The sequence below is a fragment of the Lissotriton vulgaris genome, chromosome 2_1 (assembly GCF_964263255.1).
Source record: "Lissotriton vulgaris chromosome 2_1, aLisVul1.2, whole genome shotgun sequence".
Classification (NCBI taxonomy): domain Eukaryota; kingdom Metazoa; phylum Chordata; class Amphibia; order Caudata; family Salamandridae; genus Lissotriton; species Lissotriton vulgaris.
The window spans coordinates 1,918,162,018-1,918,176,775 of record NC_141687.1 but is presented as its reverse complement, the minus strand read 5'-3'; the positions used below and the strand labels follow the sequence as shown (position 1 = coordinate 1,918,176,775).

The 14,758-nt window shown below is 47.7% G+C and overlaps 1 protein-coding gene across 11 annotated transcripts in view; it reads right to left on the bottom strand.

The window, feature by feature from the left end:
- The window catches only part of AKAP13 (A-kinase anchoring protein 13), a 1,375,395-nt gene that overhangs the window by 741,472 nt on the left and 619,165 nt on the right, over positions 1-14,758 (bottom strand). For all 11 annotated transcript variants that reach the window (XM_086958098.1, XM_086958099.1, XM_086958104.1 and 8 more), the window contains exon 9: positions 1,545-1,615. In XM_086958098.1, the coding sequence (XP_086814224.1) occupies positions 1,545-1,615 (71 nt within the window). The remainder of the gene's footprint in view (positions 1-1,544; positions 1,616-14,758) is intronic.

Genomic DNA, 14,758 nt, shown 5'->3' with positions numbered 1-14,758 from the left:
ATGGCTTATGTGAATGAAGCGGCGGAGAGGGGGTTTTTCTGTAGTCGCCAGGGCGAACCAGAGCTGTAATTGTCAGCCTTTGAAGGAGAGATGCACGTGCCTCTGCTGCCCCCAAGAGCCCTGAGCAAAGATGGATAGCGGGCACAAGCATGCATCATCACCAGGAAAAGGAGGACACGGTGGGCAGAAATTGAAATAAATCCGGGAAAGAAGCAAATATGTGAAAGTAGGACCATGGGTAAATGGCTGAGAGCGTAATGCCCGATATATTCCTAAGGGCAGAAAAGTGTGCTAAAGTGGACAGACTAAGTGGCCAGACGGTATCGTCCAAAATTATACCAGCATGCGCATTGGGGAAACTTAATGGAAAAGCGTAAATGTGTCCGGTCATTGTGCCGCTTAGATTTGTTAGTGACAGCGGAGGAAAATAGGAGTGTGGAAATCGAGGAAAAACATGGCTGAAACACAAGCGCGGCCCAGCGGCCTCGAAAGTTAATTAACAAGTACTTGTGCGCGCGCAGCATACTGTTTTTCAAAGCACATACTCGTGCTGGTGGTGCGCCGCTGTGCACTCCCGCAAGCCTCATGCCGCCACAAGCAAGAGTATGTGCTTCGAAAAACAGCTGAAAGACAGCTAAAGGTCCTCCTATGCAGTAAAAGCGCACTGCGTAGGCGAGACCTAAGAACAGAAAACAAAGTAGATGCAGAGCAGACAGGCACACAAGAACAAGACAGCAGCCTATGTGCAGCTCATTCTTAAATTAATTTAGTATAAAGGGCATGCCCAGAAGAGTGTCAGAAAAGATGTGAGTAAAATGCAATGCAATGAACAGTAGATCAACGCTAATAAATAATACGGTTTTGGACATTTATTAATATTCTGCTCCACATTTGTTACTCTTGTCAACACGTGTCGTTTACAACTGAATGGTTCAGTTTTGCTAAAAGAATGGAGATGTACAATAAAATGTATAATATTCACAATATGAATGGAGGAAAGGACTCAACAAAATGAACACTATTTGCTGCAAAGGAAAAATGTACATCTAGCAAACAAAAAAACATTCCACAATTTACCTAACTCTCTTCACCAATTTACTATGCCATGTCTTGAAGTAAAGCAGAAATACTTAGGGTTAGAAAAACATATATAGTCAAGCATAGATACCATACATATTTGCAAGTAAACTACGGTACACCTGCTTTACACATGCATTGAGATTACCAAAGGTATCAATACCCGAATCTTTTTTTCTCGATCTTTCAACTTCTCAAGATAGGAGAACCAATGACAAGAACTCAAAAAGGTTATACGGTGTGTGAAAAGAAGAGCTAAAGACTTATGTAGGATTTATGAAAACATTGGCTGGTCTCTTATTTGAAAGAGCAGGTCTTCGTTCAAGCCTATAATTATTTATTACAGCTACTGCTCTCATTCACCCTACTGTAGCGAAAACACAACAATAATACAACTATTAAGTTCGCCAAAAGGATGAAAAGGGATATAGCTGTGAGCATACAAATGAATACATATTTTAACTTACCAAATCTTCAATTTGCGAGTTTATTCTTTCAGCAAAATCCACTTCATCTTCACATTTCATATCCAGGCTTTCTATAACGGTAAAAGGAAACAACGTTGAAAATCGAAGAACGGTATGTTTTTACCAAGGTTCTCTTTTTGTCCGATCATTTCTGAATGATTTCGCGATTACATTTCATAATAGGTGCATCCGAGCCTGCCTTACTCGCACCTATGCTGCTGGTATGTTTACGTCTTGGCATTAAAGATCACATGATACTTAATTGCAGAAAGGAGCAGTCGGTCACCTTGGGGAAACATTCCCAGGTGTACTGGAGGCTCGTCCGCATGATACTGCAGTTGACTATGGTTAAAAGGACTTGCTTTTTATTCATCATTCAAAAGGTATCTTTCAAAGACTCGTTTTACAGTAAAGGTTTCGTGATATACTGTCTGCTTATCCACATAGGCCGAAATTGTACAAAGCAAGCTTCATAGAATTTGAGATTTTAAAACCTCGTTGTTTTTTCCGGTAAACTCTTAAAAGCAAAAGCTTATCTGCTAATCACGACCTCTCCCCACAACGAACACACATGTACGTAAATATCACTTACACACAATTATATTTAACTGCACTACATATCAAGATGAATGCAGAGACGAGACCGTAAATGACTAAAAAATCATTCATATCTGTAGCTTGGTAAATCCAGGAAAATCTATAACAATCGCAATATTGTTTTATAATTCATTTGTGTAATCAACTATGTAAGCAGCCCTATAAAATATTATTTTACAACTCAGGTGGAACATGAGTGGAAACTGCTTTCCAAATTTTTGAAATTGCAAGCAAACGAAGGAGTTCAAGTTTTTGATCTCTAATTCAGCAAGTATTAAATGCTTGTGAAATATTGTCCGACATTTTGGGTTATCAGAAAATTAAACCTACAATGGCATTAGATATAAATAATAGGAGAATGACAAACGGAGTAAAACAATATAGCTGTGCCTGTTCAATTGGAAGTGTATGCGTAGCCAATGGCTGGTATTGGGGCATCGTTCACATTAGGCTGCGGATGTGCTGTGAGTGTCAAGTCTATTCGCTTATGCCAGTCTAAATGGTTTTGGAAGGCATACCACCTATCTTTTAAACATTTTTGTCTCAGTCACATGCCGAGATAATAAGTGATTGCTTATATATACTCAAAACCCTCACATTGAACCATACTACAATCTGAGGGAATCACAGCTATACAAAGGCAAAAATAATGGCCAGGACTGCAAAACAAAGACCACAAACACGCCGTCAACCCCACTAACTTTTAATAAATACCTTCCATGTACTTGGATCTGTGTGTCTGTTACCTTTCTCCTGAAAAAGCATATTCAATGCACTACCCGATTTCTCATTCAGTACTTCTATCAATATATTTAATCAATATATACTTACCTCCTCTATGCATCTATAGACTTTAAATGTACTTATGGATCTATATATATTTATCACTCTTCTAATTTAGCATTTCAAATGCACTACCCTCTTTCTACATTAATGCAAACCTTACTTCCCTGTTATCCCTCCACTACCCTTCTCACTCCAAATAACTGACTAACCTATCCACCACATTAATTACTTTCATATGGGGGGCGCTAGGTGACGCCGGACCAAGATGGCCACACTACAGTGAGGCTCTCGCCTAGTCGAGCCTGCAACGATCCTAAATATCATCCTGACCGGCGGTAATCGTCCTGCCTGCAACGGGAACAAGTCCGCCTTGCTGAGCTGATTGCTCTGATACCCAGATCTCCCGAATCACGCCTCTGCAACCGGAGAACCGCGCTCTTCTGCGATCCGGCCCCTCTGCGGTGACGAACTACGCGACACCGGGGACTTGAGGCCTAGTCGCGGCTGCATGTCCGTAGGACTGTGGGACCTTCCTGACTCTTCAACGGCGGATTCTTGTAGAGGTGAGGGGCCCCCGATCGGCTGCATCCCCTGCGGGCCACCCCCTCCCCCGCCTGAACTTAGACGCGGCTCGGCGCCTCTTCTTGCGAGCTGCTGCCACATCTGCACCCCCGGCGCGGTACCCAGCGTTACCAATCGAACTTGAGCTGCCTGCCTGGATAAGCGCCAAAGGCATTTGAAAACGCCGCTATCCTAGCAGACCCGCACGGACGCACCGACGCGGGCGCTGCCATATTGGCACAGGCATTAGGCGCGAAGGGAGACCCAGCCGTCCTGCATCCTCCTGCTCCCGCACAGCCGAGCCTTTTGCTGTTGTTGCTGAACGGACGGACGGGGGAACGCGCCGGAGCCTGCTTCCACACCACAAGGCCCCCAACTTCCTTTCCTCTCAGCACAGAACTGCCGGGGGAAGCACGTAGGAGCCATTCTTCTCCCCGCCAAAGCGGCCATTTTGTGGGGACCATCACATCGGAGGCCCAACGTGCTTGATCGCAACCTCTCTAGCTCCTACCCCCCCCCCATTCCCTGTCCCGGGTTCGACACTAGCCTAGTTATTCACAAGATCTCAAAATCGCGGCAACATGAACGCCGAGGCGTGCCATGGGCCGTGGCGACGCCAACAATTCAAGATCCCGTTTGAAGCCAGGAAAACGACCAAAACGATGCCTGGGCCAGACGACAGCCCCACCACTCCCACGCCGCCAGATGAAGACTGAAAATCCCTACTTTTGGGCATGAAATAAAGTCTCTCCAACTGGCGGAAGGGTGACGGTGGCAGAGTCCCCGTTCCGCTTTGCCTGCTAACGGTAATACAACTGTGCCTTGCGCTGTGTTAGAATTGCTGCATGTAAGACCTTTTAACTCATTGTTGATTCAAAAACGATGGTATTCTGTCAATTAGAAAAACGGAATTTTACTTTGAATTTCAATTTTAAAGACTTAAGTATTCTCTTGGTCAGCACTTACTCTAGAACGCCACACTTGTTGAACTAACGCTACCTGTGCCACCTTTCTTCCAATCCTGATTAAAAGGGGGAGGAAAATTATTCACTGTTAGCAAAGGAAGCCTGTGCTCATCCTTCACTCCTGCCCGCCCCAGTCCGACGCGGTAGCCAGTACCGGTCAGGGAGAGCCAGGCACTTCCTGTGGGGGCACTTCCTGAGCGGTTAGCGCTCTAGTGTATGCTTTTCGCTGGCCTATTTAGCCCTCGCAAGCGCGCAGCGACCGCTCGCAGCGGCGCTGAGCCGACGCCGAAGACCAGCCAAAGAGCTGCCCGTCTGCGCCCGTCCGCGACAGGACGAGGCATAGGGGCAATGGGCCCTACCCCTTCGGACCCCGATATCACAGGTATTAGAAAAATCATATACCCCGCTCAATCTCTCCTAGATTTAAAACCTTCTGGAGAATGCTGCATTAAAATACCGTTTTAGAAAAGGGGGTGGTGATGAACAGAGTGTCTGAGTTAAACAGACCACTCTTACCCAGTCCAAAGATCAGGGCTTGATCCATCACCGTTATTTATCTCACTGCCCCATCCCAGCTCAGAACCTGGCTATATGCAAATCAGTCTGTCCCTGGCCCAGTGCATCATGGGAACAGGGCAGACTAAACTACCAAGCCAATTCTTCACCAGAAAGGAGACAAGCTACCGGGGACCGGTTTCTGGCATTTCAGCCTTCTTCGGCCCGGCTTGCTTGAATCCTGATGGAGCAGTGAGAAAGGGACTCATGTCTGAGTATACCCTGCCACACCTATAGTGGCCAAAAACGATTTAGACAAGCATTTGCAATGCAATAGGTCTCGCATTTGCGAGAGTTTAAGCTATTGGCTTTGTAAATGACAATGCCTTTCATTTATGTTTCAAAAACCAAAACATAAATAAAAGGCATTGCCATTTACAATGCCAATAGCTCAAACGCTCACATCTGTGAGACCTATTGCATTGCAAATGCTTGTTCACTTTGCAAGCGGACGTTGCCTCATTTGAAATTTCCGGACGTGCTCACTGGACTCGTCTGCTATATTCGCCATAAAAACAAGCACCACCAGGATTCCACACAAGGCACGAGCCACTAAGTGACGCAAATGTACGCACCTGCCTTTGCGTGAAATCCCGGCGCCAAATGAAAATAGGCGCAACCAAGGAACAGAGGGTAAATAGTAACATTGTTCCATGGCCAATGCGTGAAACTTCCTTGAAAGGGACGCACATTGCTGATTTAGCCTCGGGTGGGTGTGTGCGTGTGTAAAGAGTGGTCCTGGAGGGTGTGCACACACTTATTTGCCATTACACAATGATAAATCCTCTTAAGCATTACACAAAAGTGACATTTTTCGCGAAACCATCACCAGTGACGTCAGCAAGTAACACGGGGTAAACTCAGAGCTGCGCAGTATTTGCAGTTCGCACCAGCGCAGCGCTACAGCATTCCGTGCCGTGTTGCACACATCTCAGAAAATGTAGGCATGTGAACGGTTTCCAATGAAGATCGCATCAAGATACTCGGGCCTGCGTCACCCCTGCACTTCGATTCATCAGCAGCAATCAGTGCCCATTGTTAGCTGTCGTTCCTGAGAAAGGTTTAAAACTTCTGACTTCTGCAGACAAAGCTTCATAACGCAGAAAAGGACATATTACTCTGATCAGAGCTGCATGTAGGGTTCAGGAGCTGCTGTTTGTGTTCCCTGAATACAAGTTATTTAAAGTGACCCAACGCACAGGAGGTCCGGGTGTGCAGTGATGTAAAACAGATTATATAAATGCAGGTCATGCAATGACCCGTCAGACCACGGGTGGGGTTGAAGGCGGTGGGGGCTAGGGGCGCTTAGGAAGCCCCTCATTCAGGATTAGGGTGACCAACTGGCATTGGTTCAAATTCAGGACGGTGAGTGTAAAAATTCAGGACAAAGGGTCAAAATTCAGGACACAAATTCAGGACAGGAGGTCAAAATTCAGGACAAAACTTCAGGACAATAGGTACGTTTTACGGACACATCAGAGGTCGCGCAATAGTATATAAGTAAGCCCAGCCATTTCCAAACATATTCAACCATTTGCAAACCTATCCATCATGTATCCTTCCATCTACCATTTCACTCATCCATCCCTTCATCCATCCCCTCATCCATCCTTTCACTCATCCTCCATTATCCATCCATCCATCCACCCTTTCACCCTATCCATCTGTACACTTATCCAACCACTCTTCATCCCATTCATCCATTCACTCATCCATTCAGCCATTTACCCTTTCACCAATCCAGCCATCCTTTCACTTACTAATCCTTCCACCCATCCACTCTTTTAGTCATCCATCCATCCATCCTCCCTTTCTTTCTCCATTGACGCCTTCACTTAGCCTTCCTTCCATCCATCCATCCACCCACCCATCCATCCATCTACTCATCCACTCATGAATCCATCCATTGCCCCTATCACTCATCCATCTATCATTTCACTCCTTCACACATCTATTCATCCTTTTGTCCATCTACCCTCCCTTTCACTCACTCATCCATCCATCCTTACATCCACCCTTTCACTCATATGTCCATTCATTCACCCTTGCACTTATCAATCCATCCATTGTTTCACTCATCCACCTACCCCCATCACCCACCCACCCACCATCCACCACCCACTCATCCATCCTTTCACCCACCCACCAATTCACTGATCCATCCTTTCACCCACCCACCATCCACCCACCCACTCATCCATCCATCCTTTCACCCACCCACTCATCATCCATCCATCCTTACACCCACCCACTTATCCATCCATCCATCCTTTCACCCACTCTCCATCCATCCATCCTTTCACCCACCCATCATCCATCCATCCATACATCCATCTGTCCTTCCCCTCATCATCCATCCATCCTTTTCCCTCATCGTCCATCCATCCTTCCCCTCACCCTCATCATCCATCCATCCATCTGTCCTTCCCCTCATCATCCATCCATCCTTCCCCTCACCCTCATCATCCATCCATCCTTTCACCCACCCCCTCATCATCCATCCATTCCCTCATCATCCATCCATCCATCCTTTCACCCACCCCCTCATCATCCATCCATCCACCCTTCCCCTCATCATCCATCCTTTCACCCACCCCCTCATCATCCATCCATCCATCCTTCCCCTCATCATCCATCCATCCATCCATCCTTCCCCTCATCATCCATCCATCCATCCTTCCCCTCATCATCCATCCTTTCCCATCATCCATCCATCCTTCCCCTCAGCCATCCTTCCTTTCATCCATCCTTCCCCTCACCCATCCATCCATCCATCCATCCATCCATCCTTCCCCTCATCATCCATCCATCCTTCCCCTCATCATCCATCCTTTCCCATCATCCATCCACCCTTCCCCTCATCCATCCTTCCATTCATCCATCCTTCCCCTCACCCATCCATCCATCCTTCCCCTCATCACCCATCCATCCATCCATCCTTCCCCTCATCATCCATCCATCCATCCTTCCCCCATCATCCATCCTTTCCCATCATCCATCCATCCTTTTCCTCATCCATCCTTTCTTTCATCCATCCTTCCCCTCATCCATCCATCCATCCATCCATCCATCCCATCCATTTATCCTGCCCCTCATCCATCCATCCTTCCCCTCCATCCATCCATCCATCCTTCCCCTCCATCCATCCATCTATCCTTCCCCTCATCCATCCATCCTTCCCCTCATCCATCCATCCTTCCCCTCATCCATCCATCCTTCCCCTCACCCATCCATCCTTCCCCTCATCCATCCATCCTTCCCCTCATCCATCCATCCTTCCCCTCATCCATCCTTCCTTTCATCCATCATCCATCCTTCCCCTCACCCATCCATCCATCCCATCCCTGTATCCTTCCCCTCATCCATCCATCTCCTGATCCATCCATCCTCCCCCTCCATCCATCCACTCCATCCGTCCATCCATTCATCCATCCTTCCCCTCATCCATCCATCCTTCCCCTCCATCCATCATCCTTCCCCTCATCCATCTTTCCCCTCATCAATCATCCAGCTACCCTTCCACCCATACATCCAGCTATTTACATTTTCTCTCCATCCTTCCCCTCACTCATCAATCCATCTATCCTCTCTCATTATCCATTTATTCAATCTTTCATTCATCCATTCACCCTTTCACTAATTCATCCAGCCATTCACACATCCCTTCACTTACTTACTCGCCCACCTTTCCATATTAATTGTGAGCTGAGCCCTTTAAGAAGAGGCCCATCAAGAACGTCACCCTCGCTGCAGGGGCCGTTCCAGGACTGGGACAGAAGCCACCCAGGGCGGAGACAGGATCCACCACAGGGGGGGACAAAGCCATCACAGGCGGGGGTGGACTGGAGCCACAACATGGGGACAGGAGCAGGAGTCATCACAGGAGAGGGAACGTGATCCACCAGGGTGGGCACAGGGGTGGGCATGCAGTATTGTAGTATCATCTTGGGCTCCTCGCCCCCTCCTGCACAAGACAATGAGAAGACAGGCTCTCTGTCCAAAATGCCACCCCGCACTGTGATGTACAGTACTTACAGGAGACACTCTAAAGAGAACTGATTGAACTGATTGTCCTCCATACTATGTTAATCAGTGTGGGTGCGATTGTGCCATTTCTTTATTTTCTTACATTATAGACTGCATGTTTGAAGAACCGAGGTTTGCTTACAATTTAGTGACAGTAATTACGCTCTGTGAAGAGAACCACGTGCTGCCTCAGTGTAATCAGGGGTGTAATCTGGCCGAGTCTAGGATGTTTGGGGCCCTGGGTAGAAATGGAATGTGTGAGGCCCCCCTCTAAATAGCAGATACAAGACACATTCAGGGCTATTTCCATGTGAATGGATGCCTCCTGGTCCTGAACCTGCAGCCCCTCCCTTTCAGTCACCTTCAAGCACCTCTTAACAGCTAATCAAAGGCTGGAGGTGTGAGGGTTGCCATCCCGCTGTGCCTCTACGGTGCTGCTGGGGGTCTGAGCTTTCATACAGCATCGGAGTCAAGAAGGGAGGTGGGGGCAAGCTGTGCCCGGTTAAAATTACGGACAAATGGCGTCCGTTAAAGAATCCTTCACGGACAACGGACAGACAGCCAAAATTACGGACTGTCCGTGAAATTTACGGACGGTTGGTCACCCTATTCAGGATGCTTTTTAAAACCCACACTTTGCTGTCAGCAGCGCCTCTTTCTCTGCCCCGTGCAGGGCTGTCAGCTAGAAATGGAAAGCCGAGGAGCAAGGAGCTTGCTTGACAGCGCAGCCCCCAGCAGGGATGGCAGCCCTGTGGAGATGGGAGGGGGGATGGGCGGGGTCAAATGAGGAGCCGGTAGTGTAGCATGGATATCATTGGGCCTGGTGCAAGGAAAATAGCACCAATTATCAGGGTTAAATGGCCCCAGGGTTCTGTGACCGGTGCCACTGCACCTGCTGTACAAATAGAAGTTAGGCCTCTGGGCGCCACGTTTCTGCTCTCCGTTTGAGTGCATTGAAGAGGTGACATAGGGAAACAGCCGTTTGTGCGCTCTGCCTCCGGAGATATGTGAATTAGTAGGTGCAACTCAGCTCTTCATCATAGTGAGGTCGGTAAAAATGCATCCACGTTATTTTTTAAGATGAATTTTGCATATAAGAACTTAGAAGTAGTCTGGTTTGCGCAGGCGCTATAGAGGGTCAAAATTAATAAAAATGAAAGAACGGGCCATTACAACGTCAGTCCTGGCACGAGCAGCGCCCACGGGAGCACAATTCATGCACTACTTTTGTTTGTCGTGAGAAACGAAATCGAACCTACTTGTGAGGCTTGCAGCAGAGGAAGCTCCTTTTAGCGGCATATTTATATAATCTTTATTAAAGCGGTTCTCCTTTCAAAGAGGCGATAGTACCTTTTGTGTCTGGTAACACTACCCTGCTGTGTTTACCGTGCCCAGGGCAGGGTGCCAGGAGAGGAAATCTCCGCTGTAAACAAACATCCCCTTGCATTGATGAGGGCATAGTGCGTGAAAGTGTCACAAGAACTATCTGCGCTTTGATCCCCAGCCACTAAAGCTCAGTGGGCTACTGCACCTGCTGCTGCATTCTGCATGCGATCTACATGTCGCTGCGTCTACGCTCCAGCGCAGCCTTTCATCTTCCAGTGGTTGATGAAAGTATGGCTAGTGGGCTGCGAAATGGTAATGTTGCTTACTGGCAGTGCTTTGACACTACAGCCGCTAAGTAAAACACGACCAATTAGCCAAGGTTCGTCCCATCAACAGCCAGCGCTAAAGCAACGGACATCTCTTCTCTTCTCCAAACAGTACCCGACAATGGCAAGAAGCTACAAGCTTGGTTTGCAAACCAACAACATTGTGATTGTATAAATATGTGCTTACAGTTCAGCTGCTCCGCAGCACAGCGCACGCTTGAAAGAGGTGCGTGACACATTAACATGCCTTCTGCATTTGAGTGTGTGTACCTTCAATAATGCGCCAGCGCACCCTGTGTCAACTACTTCGGAGCGCTTTGTGCAAGTTGACACAGCCGAGTTTATTATTCAACTTAGATATCTGGAGCACTAAGCTCTCCGAATTCTACAAGGTTAAAGAAAGCGATCATAGTTTGCACAGGATCACACGGTTTGTTCAAGTGGACGAATTAGGATCTGAGGCAATGCAGTCTTGCACAAAAGTCCACCACTTTTCAACTGAAAAGAAAACATCCGATGCGGCAATTCCCAAGCAGAGCCTGGCTCCCTCGGGTTTCCGTTTAAAGACAGCAGTGAGGAAAAGAAGAAAAAACAAGGAATATCCAATTATGGCAATTTCTTCACGTAATCTGTGCCTTCTCGTACGATGAGAGCGTATGTCCAGTGAAGGCTTTATTCAATTTGTTCGTTTAAAAACGATTATATTCCAATTAATTTAAAGCGAGCCAAGATTACAACTCCTGCAATGGAGTCAGCCAGTGAAGATTAATATTTTTGCCGTTGAGAAGAAAAATAATGAAACGCCGCAGCCCGGCTTCAACAGGAAGCCAGGCAATCTGTGTTGGGATGGGGGCGGGGCCAGAGAAATACAGGAAGCAGACGGGAGTCTACCCCGCGCTCCAGTGCCCGCCGGAAGATTTGCGTGACTGCGTCTCAGCGCGGCACCCGCCTGTTGCCCAGAATGACCGGATGGCTGCCGAGGGACACGAACAAAGAACCTGGTGAGTGGGGCGGCGGGGGTCTTGGTGCGCATGCGTGTATGCGACGGCGGGGGTGTGTTCTCTGTATGTATGGGTGCGTGCGTGCGTGCTTGTGTGTGTGTCTCTGTGTATGCGTGTGTGTATGCAGTGTGTTTGTGTGCGACGGCGGGGATGTGTTCTCTGTATGTATGGGTGCGTGCATGGGCGCTTGTGTGTCTCTGTGAATGCGCATGCGTGTGTGGTGCTTGCGAGGCAGGAGATGGGCACAGCGCCGTGAAGGGAGGGGGAGGGGGGGAGCGTGTGTGTATGCAGTGTGTGTATGCAGTGTGTGTGTGTCTGCGTGTGTGTATGCGACGGCGGGGGTGGGTTCTCTGTATGTATGGGTGCGTGCATGGGCGCTTGTGTGTCTCTGTGTATGCGCATGCGTGTGTGGTGCTGTGCGCGGCCCCGAGGAGGAATCTGAGACAGCGACGCTCGTGCGTGAGCTCCGTCTCAGATTCCTTCTAACACGCCGACAACAGTTGTCTTCGCAGACAAATCAGGCTCCGCCTGCTTTTAGGTCTGCTCGCCCTAAAAAGGGGGTGGTGATGAACAGAGTGTCTGAGTTAAACAGACCACTCTTACCCAGTCCAAAGATCAGGGCTTGATCCATCACCGTTATTTATCTCACTGCCCCATCCCAGCTCAGAACCTGGCTATATGCAAATCAGTCTGTCCCTGGCCCAGTGCATCATGGGAACAGGGCAGACTAAACTACCAAGCCAATTCTTCACCAGAAAGGAGACAAGCTACCGGGGACCGGTTTCTGGCATTTCAGCCTTCTTCGGCCCGGCTTGCTTGAATCCTGATGGAACAGTGAGAAAGGGACTCATGTCTGAGTATACCCTGCCACACCTATAGTGGCCAAAAACGATTTAGAAAAGGGGGTGGTGATGAACAGAGTGTCTGAGTTAAACAGACCACTCTTACCCAGTCCAAAGATCAGGGCTTGATCCATCACCGTTATTTATCTCACTGCCCCATCCCAGCTCAGAACCTGGCTATATGCAAATCAGTCTGTCCCTGGCCCAGTGCATCATGGGAACAGGGCAGACTAAACTACCAAGCCAATTCTTCACCAGAAAGGAGACAAGCTACCGGGGACCGGTTTCTGGCATTTCAGCCTTCTTCGGCCCGGCTTGCTTGAATCCTGATGGAGCAGTGAGAAAGGGACTCATGTCTGAGTATACCCTGCCACACCTATAGTGGCCAAAAACGATTTAGAAAAGGGGGTGGTGATGAACAGAGTGTCTGAGTTAAACAGACCACTCTTACCCAGTCCAAAGATCAGGGCTTGATCCATCACCGTTATTTATCTCACTGCCCCATCCCAGCTCAGAACCTGGCTATATGCAAATCAGTCTGTCCCTGGCCCAGTGCATCATGGGAACAGGGCAGACTAAACTACCAAGCCAATTCTTCACCAGAAAGGAGACAAGCTACCGGGGACCGGTTTCTGGCATTTCAGCCTTCTTCGGCCCGGCTTGCTTGAATCCTGATGGAGCAGTGAGAAAGGGACTCATGTCTGAGTATACCCTGCCACACCTATAGTGGCCAAAAACGATTTAGAAAAGGGGGTGGTGATGAACAGAGTGTCTGAGTTAAACAGACCACTCTTACCCAGTCCAAAGATCAGGGCTTGATCCATCACCGTTATTTATCTCACTGCCCCATCCCAGCTCAGAACCTGGCTATATGCAAATCAGTCTGTCCCTGGCCCAGTGCATCATGGGAACAGGGCAGACTAAACTACCAAGCCAATTCTTCACCAGAAAGGAGACAAGCTACCGGGGACCGGTTTCTGGCATTTCAGCCTTCTTCGGCCCGGCTTGCTTGAATCATTAAAATACCGTGGCAAAGTCTTGAGGGCTGTTTTTCATATATGAAATATCACTTCCAATCATCTGTAGTTAGGGTGAGTACGAAGGTAAATGCTTCTAAAAATGCACCCCCGGAGGGACTGAAGTGTTTTCTTCTAAATGTTCGGTCTCTTCCAAAGCATCAGCATCAGCTATGGGATCTAGTTCACACCATACAGCCAGATATCTGCTTTCTAACCGAAACTTGGATGAAACCTCACATGGTTACAGCAATAACATTAGGGGTTCCATCGGGTTATAAGATTCTACGCTTTGACCGAGTCAATAAAACAGGCGGTGGCCTAGCCATCATATACAGGGACGTACTTAAAGTAACAATTTTAGAACAAAGATCCAGTCCACTACTTGAAATAATGATCTTTAAAATTGCCTCGGCAGGTCACATCTCTTGGAAAGGTGCTTTAGCTTACCGCCCACCAGGATCCAATCCGGATTTTGCTCTCTCCCTTCTGGAGTTACTAGCCCCCCATTTTAAATCCAAGGAGGATTTCATCCTTCTAGGAGATTTTAATGTGCACATGGACAACTTGGTACACCCCAAAACAATCTCACTAATCGCAGATCTGTCCAGTCTGGGGTTAAAAGCACTGAATAGCGGTGCTACCCATATAGGTGGTCATACCTTAGACTCACTTTTCTCTAATTGCACTAAAGTAAGATGTTCACCTGCTAAAGAAATTCAATGGTCAGATCACTTTCTGATTGAGTTCCTTTTAACGGGCCCGACAAAATTACTGCATAAACCGCCACTCCCGCCAATTTGGCGTCGACAGTGGCACAAAATATCGGTGGAAAAGCTGCGGGAAAGCTGGATACAACCAACTTTCACAGATGAGGATTCAGCAGATACTGCATTAGCAAGTTTCAATGACTCACTTAAGCTAGCCATCGATACTTTGGCCCCACTAAAGCTTCATAAGCAATATCCCTCCACCAAGCAAGAAACCTGGTATACACAGGAACTTAGAATAGAGAAGCAGAAATGTAGGCGAATGGAAAAAGTATGGAGGAAATTGAAAACTGAGGAGAACAGGAAAATATATCAAGAGGTCCAGTCAACCTACTATACAAATATAAAGCAAGCTAGGAAAAACAGTCTCACCAAACAACTTGCGGAGGCGGGTAATAGTCCAAGGGAGCTGTTTAAAATACTTCAGAGCTTTGTTAAACCTA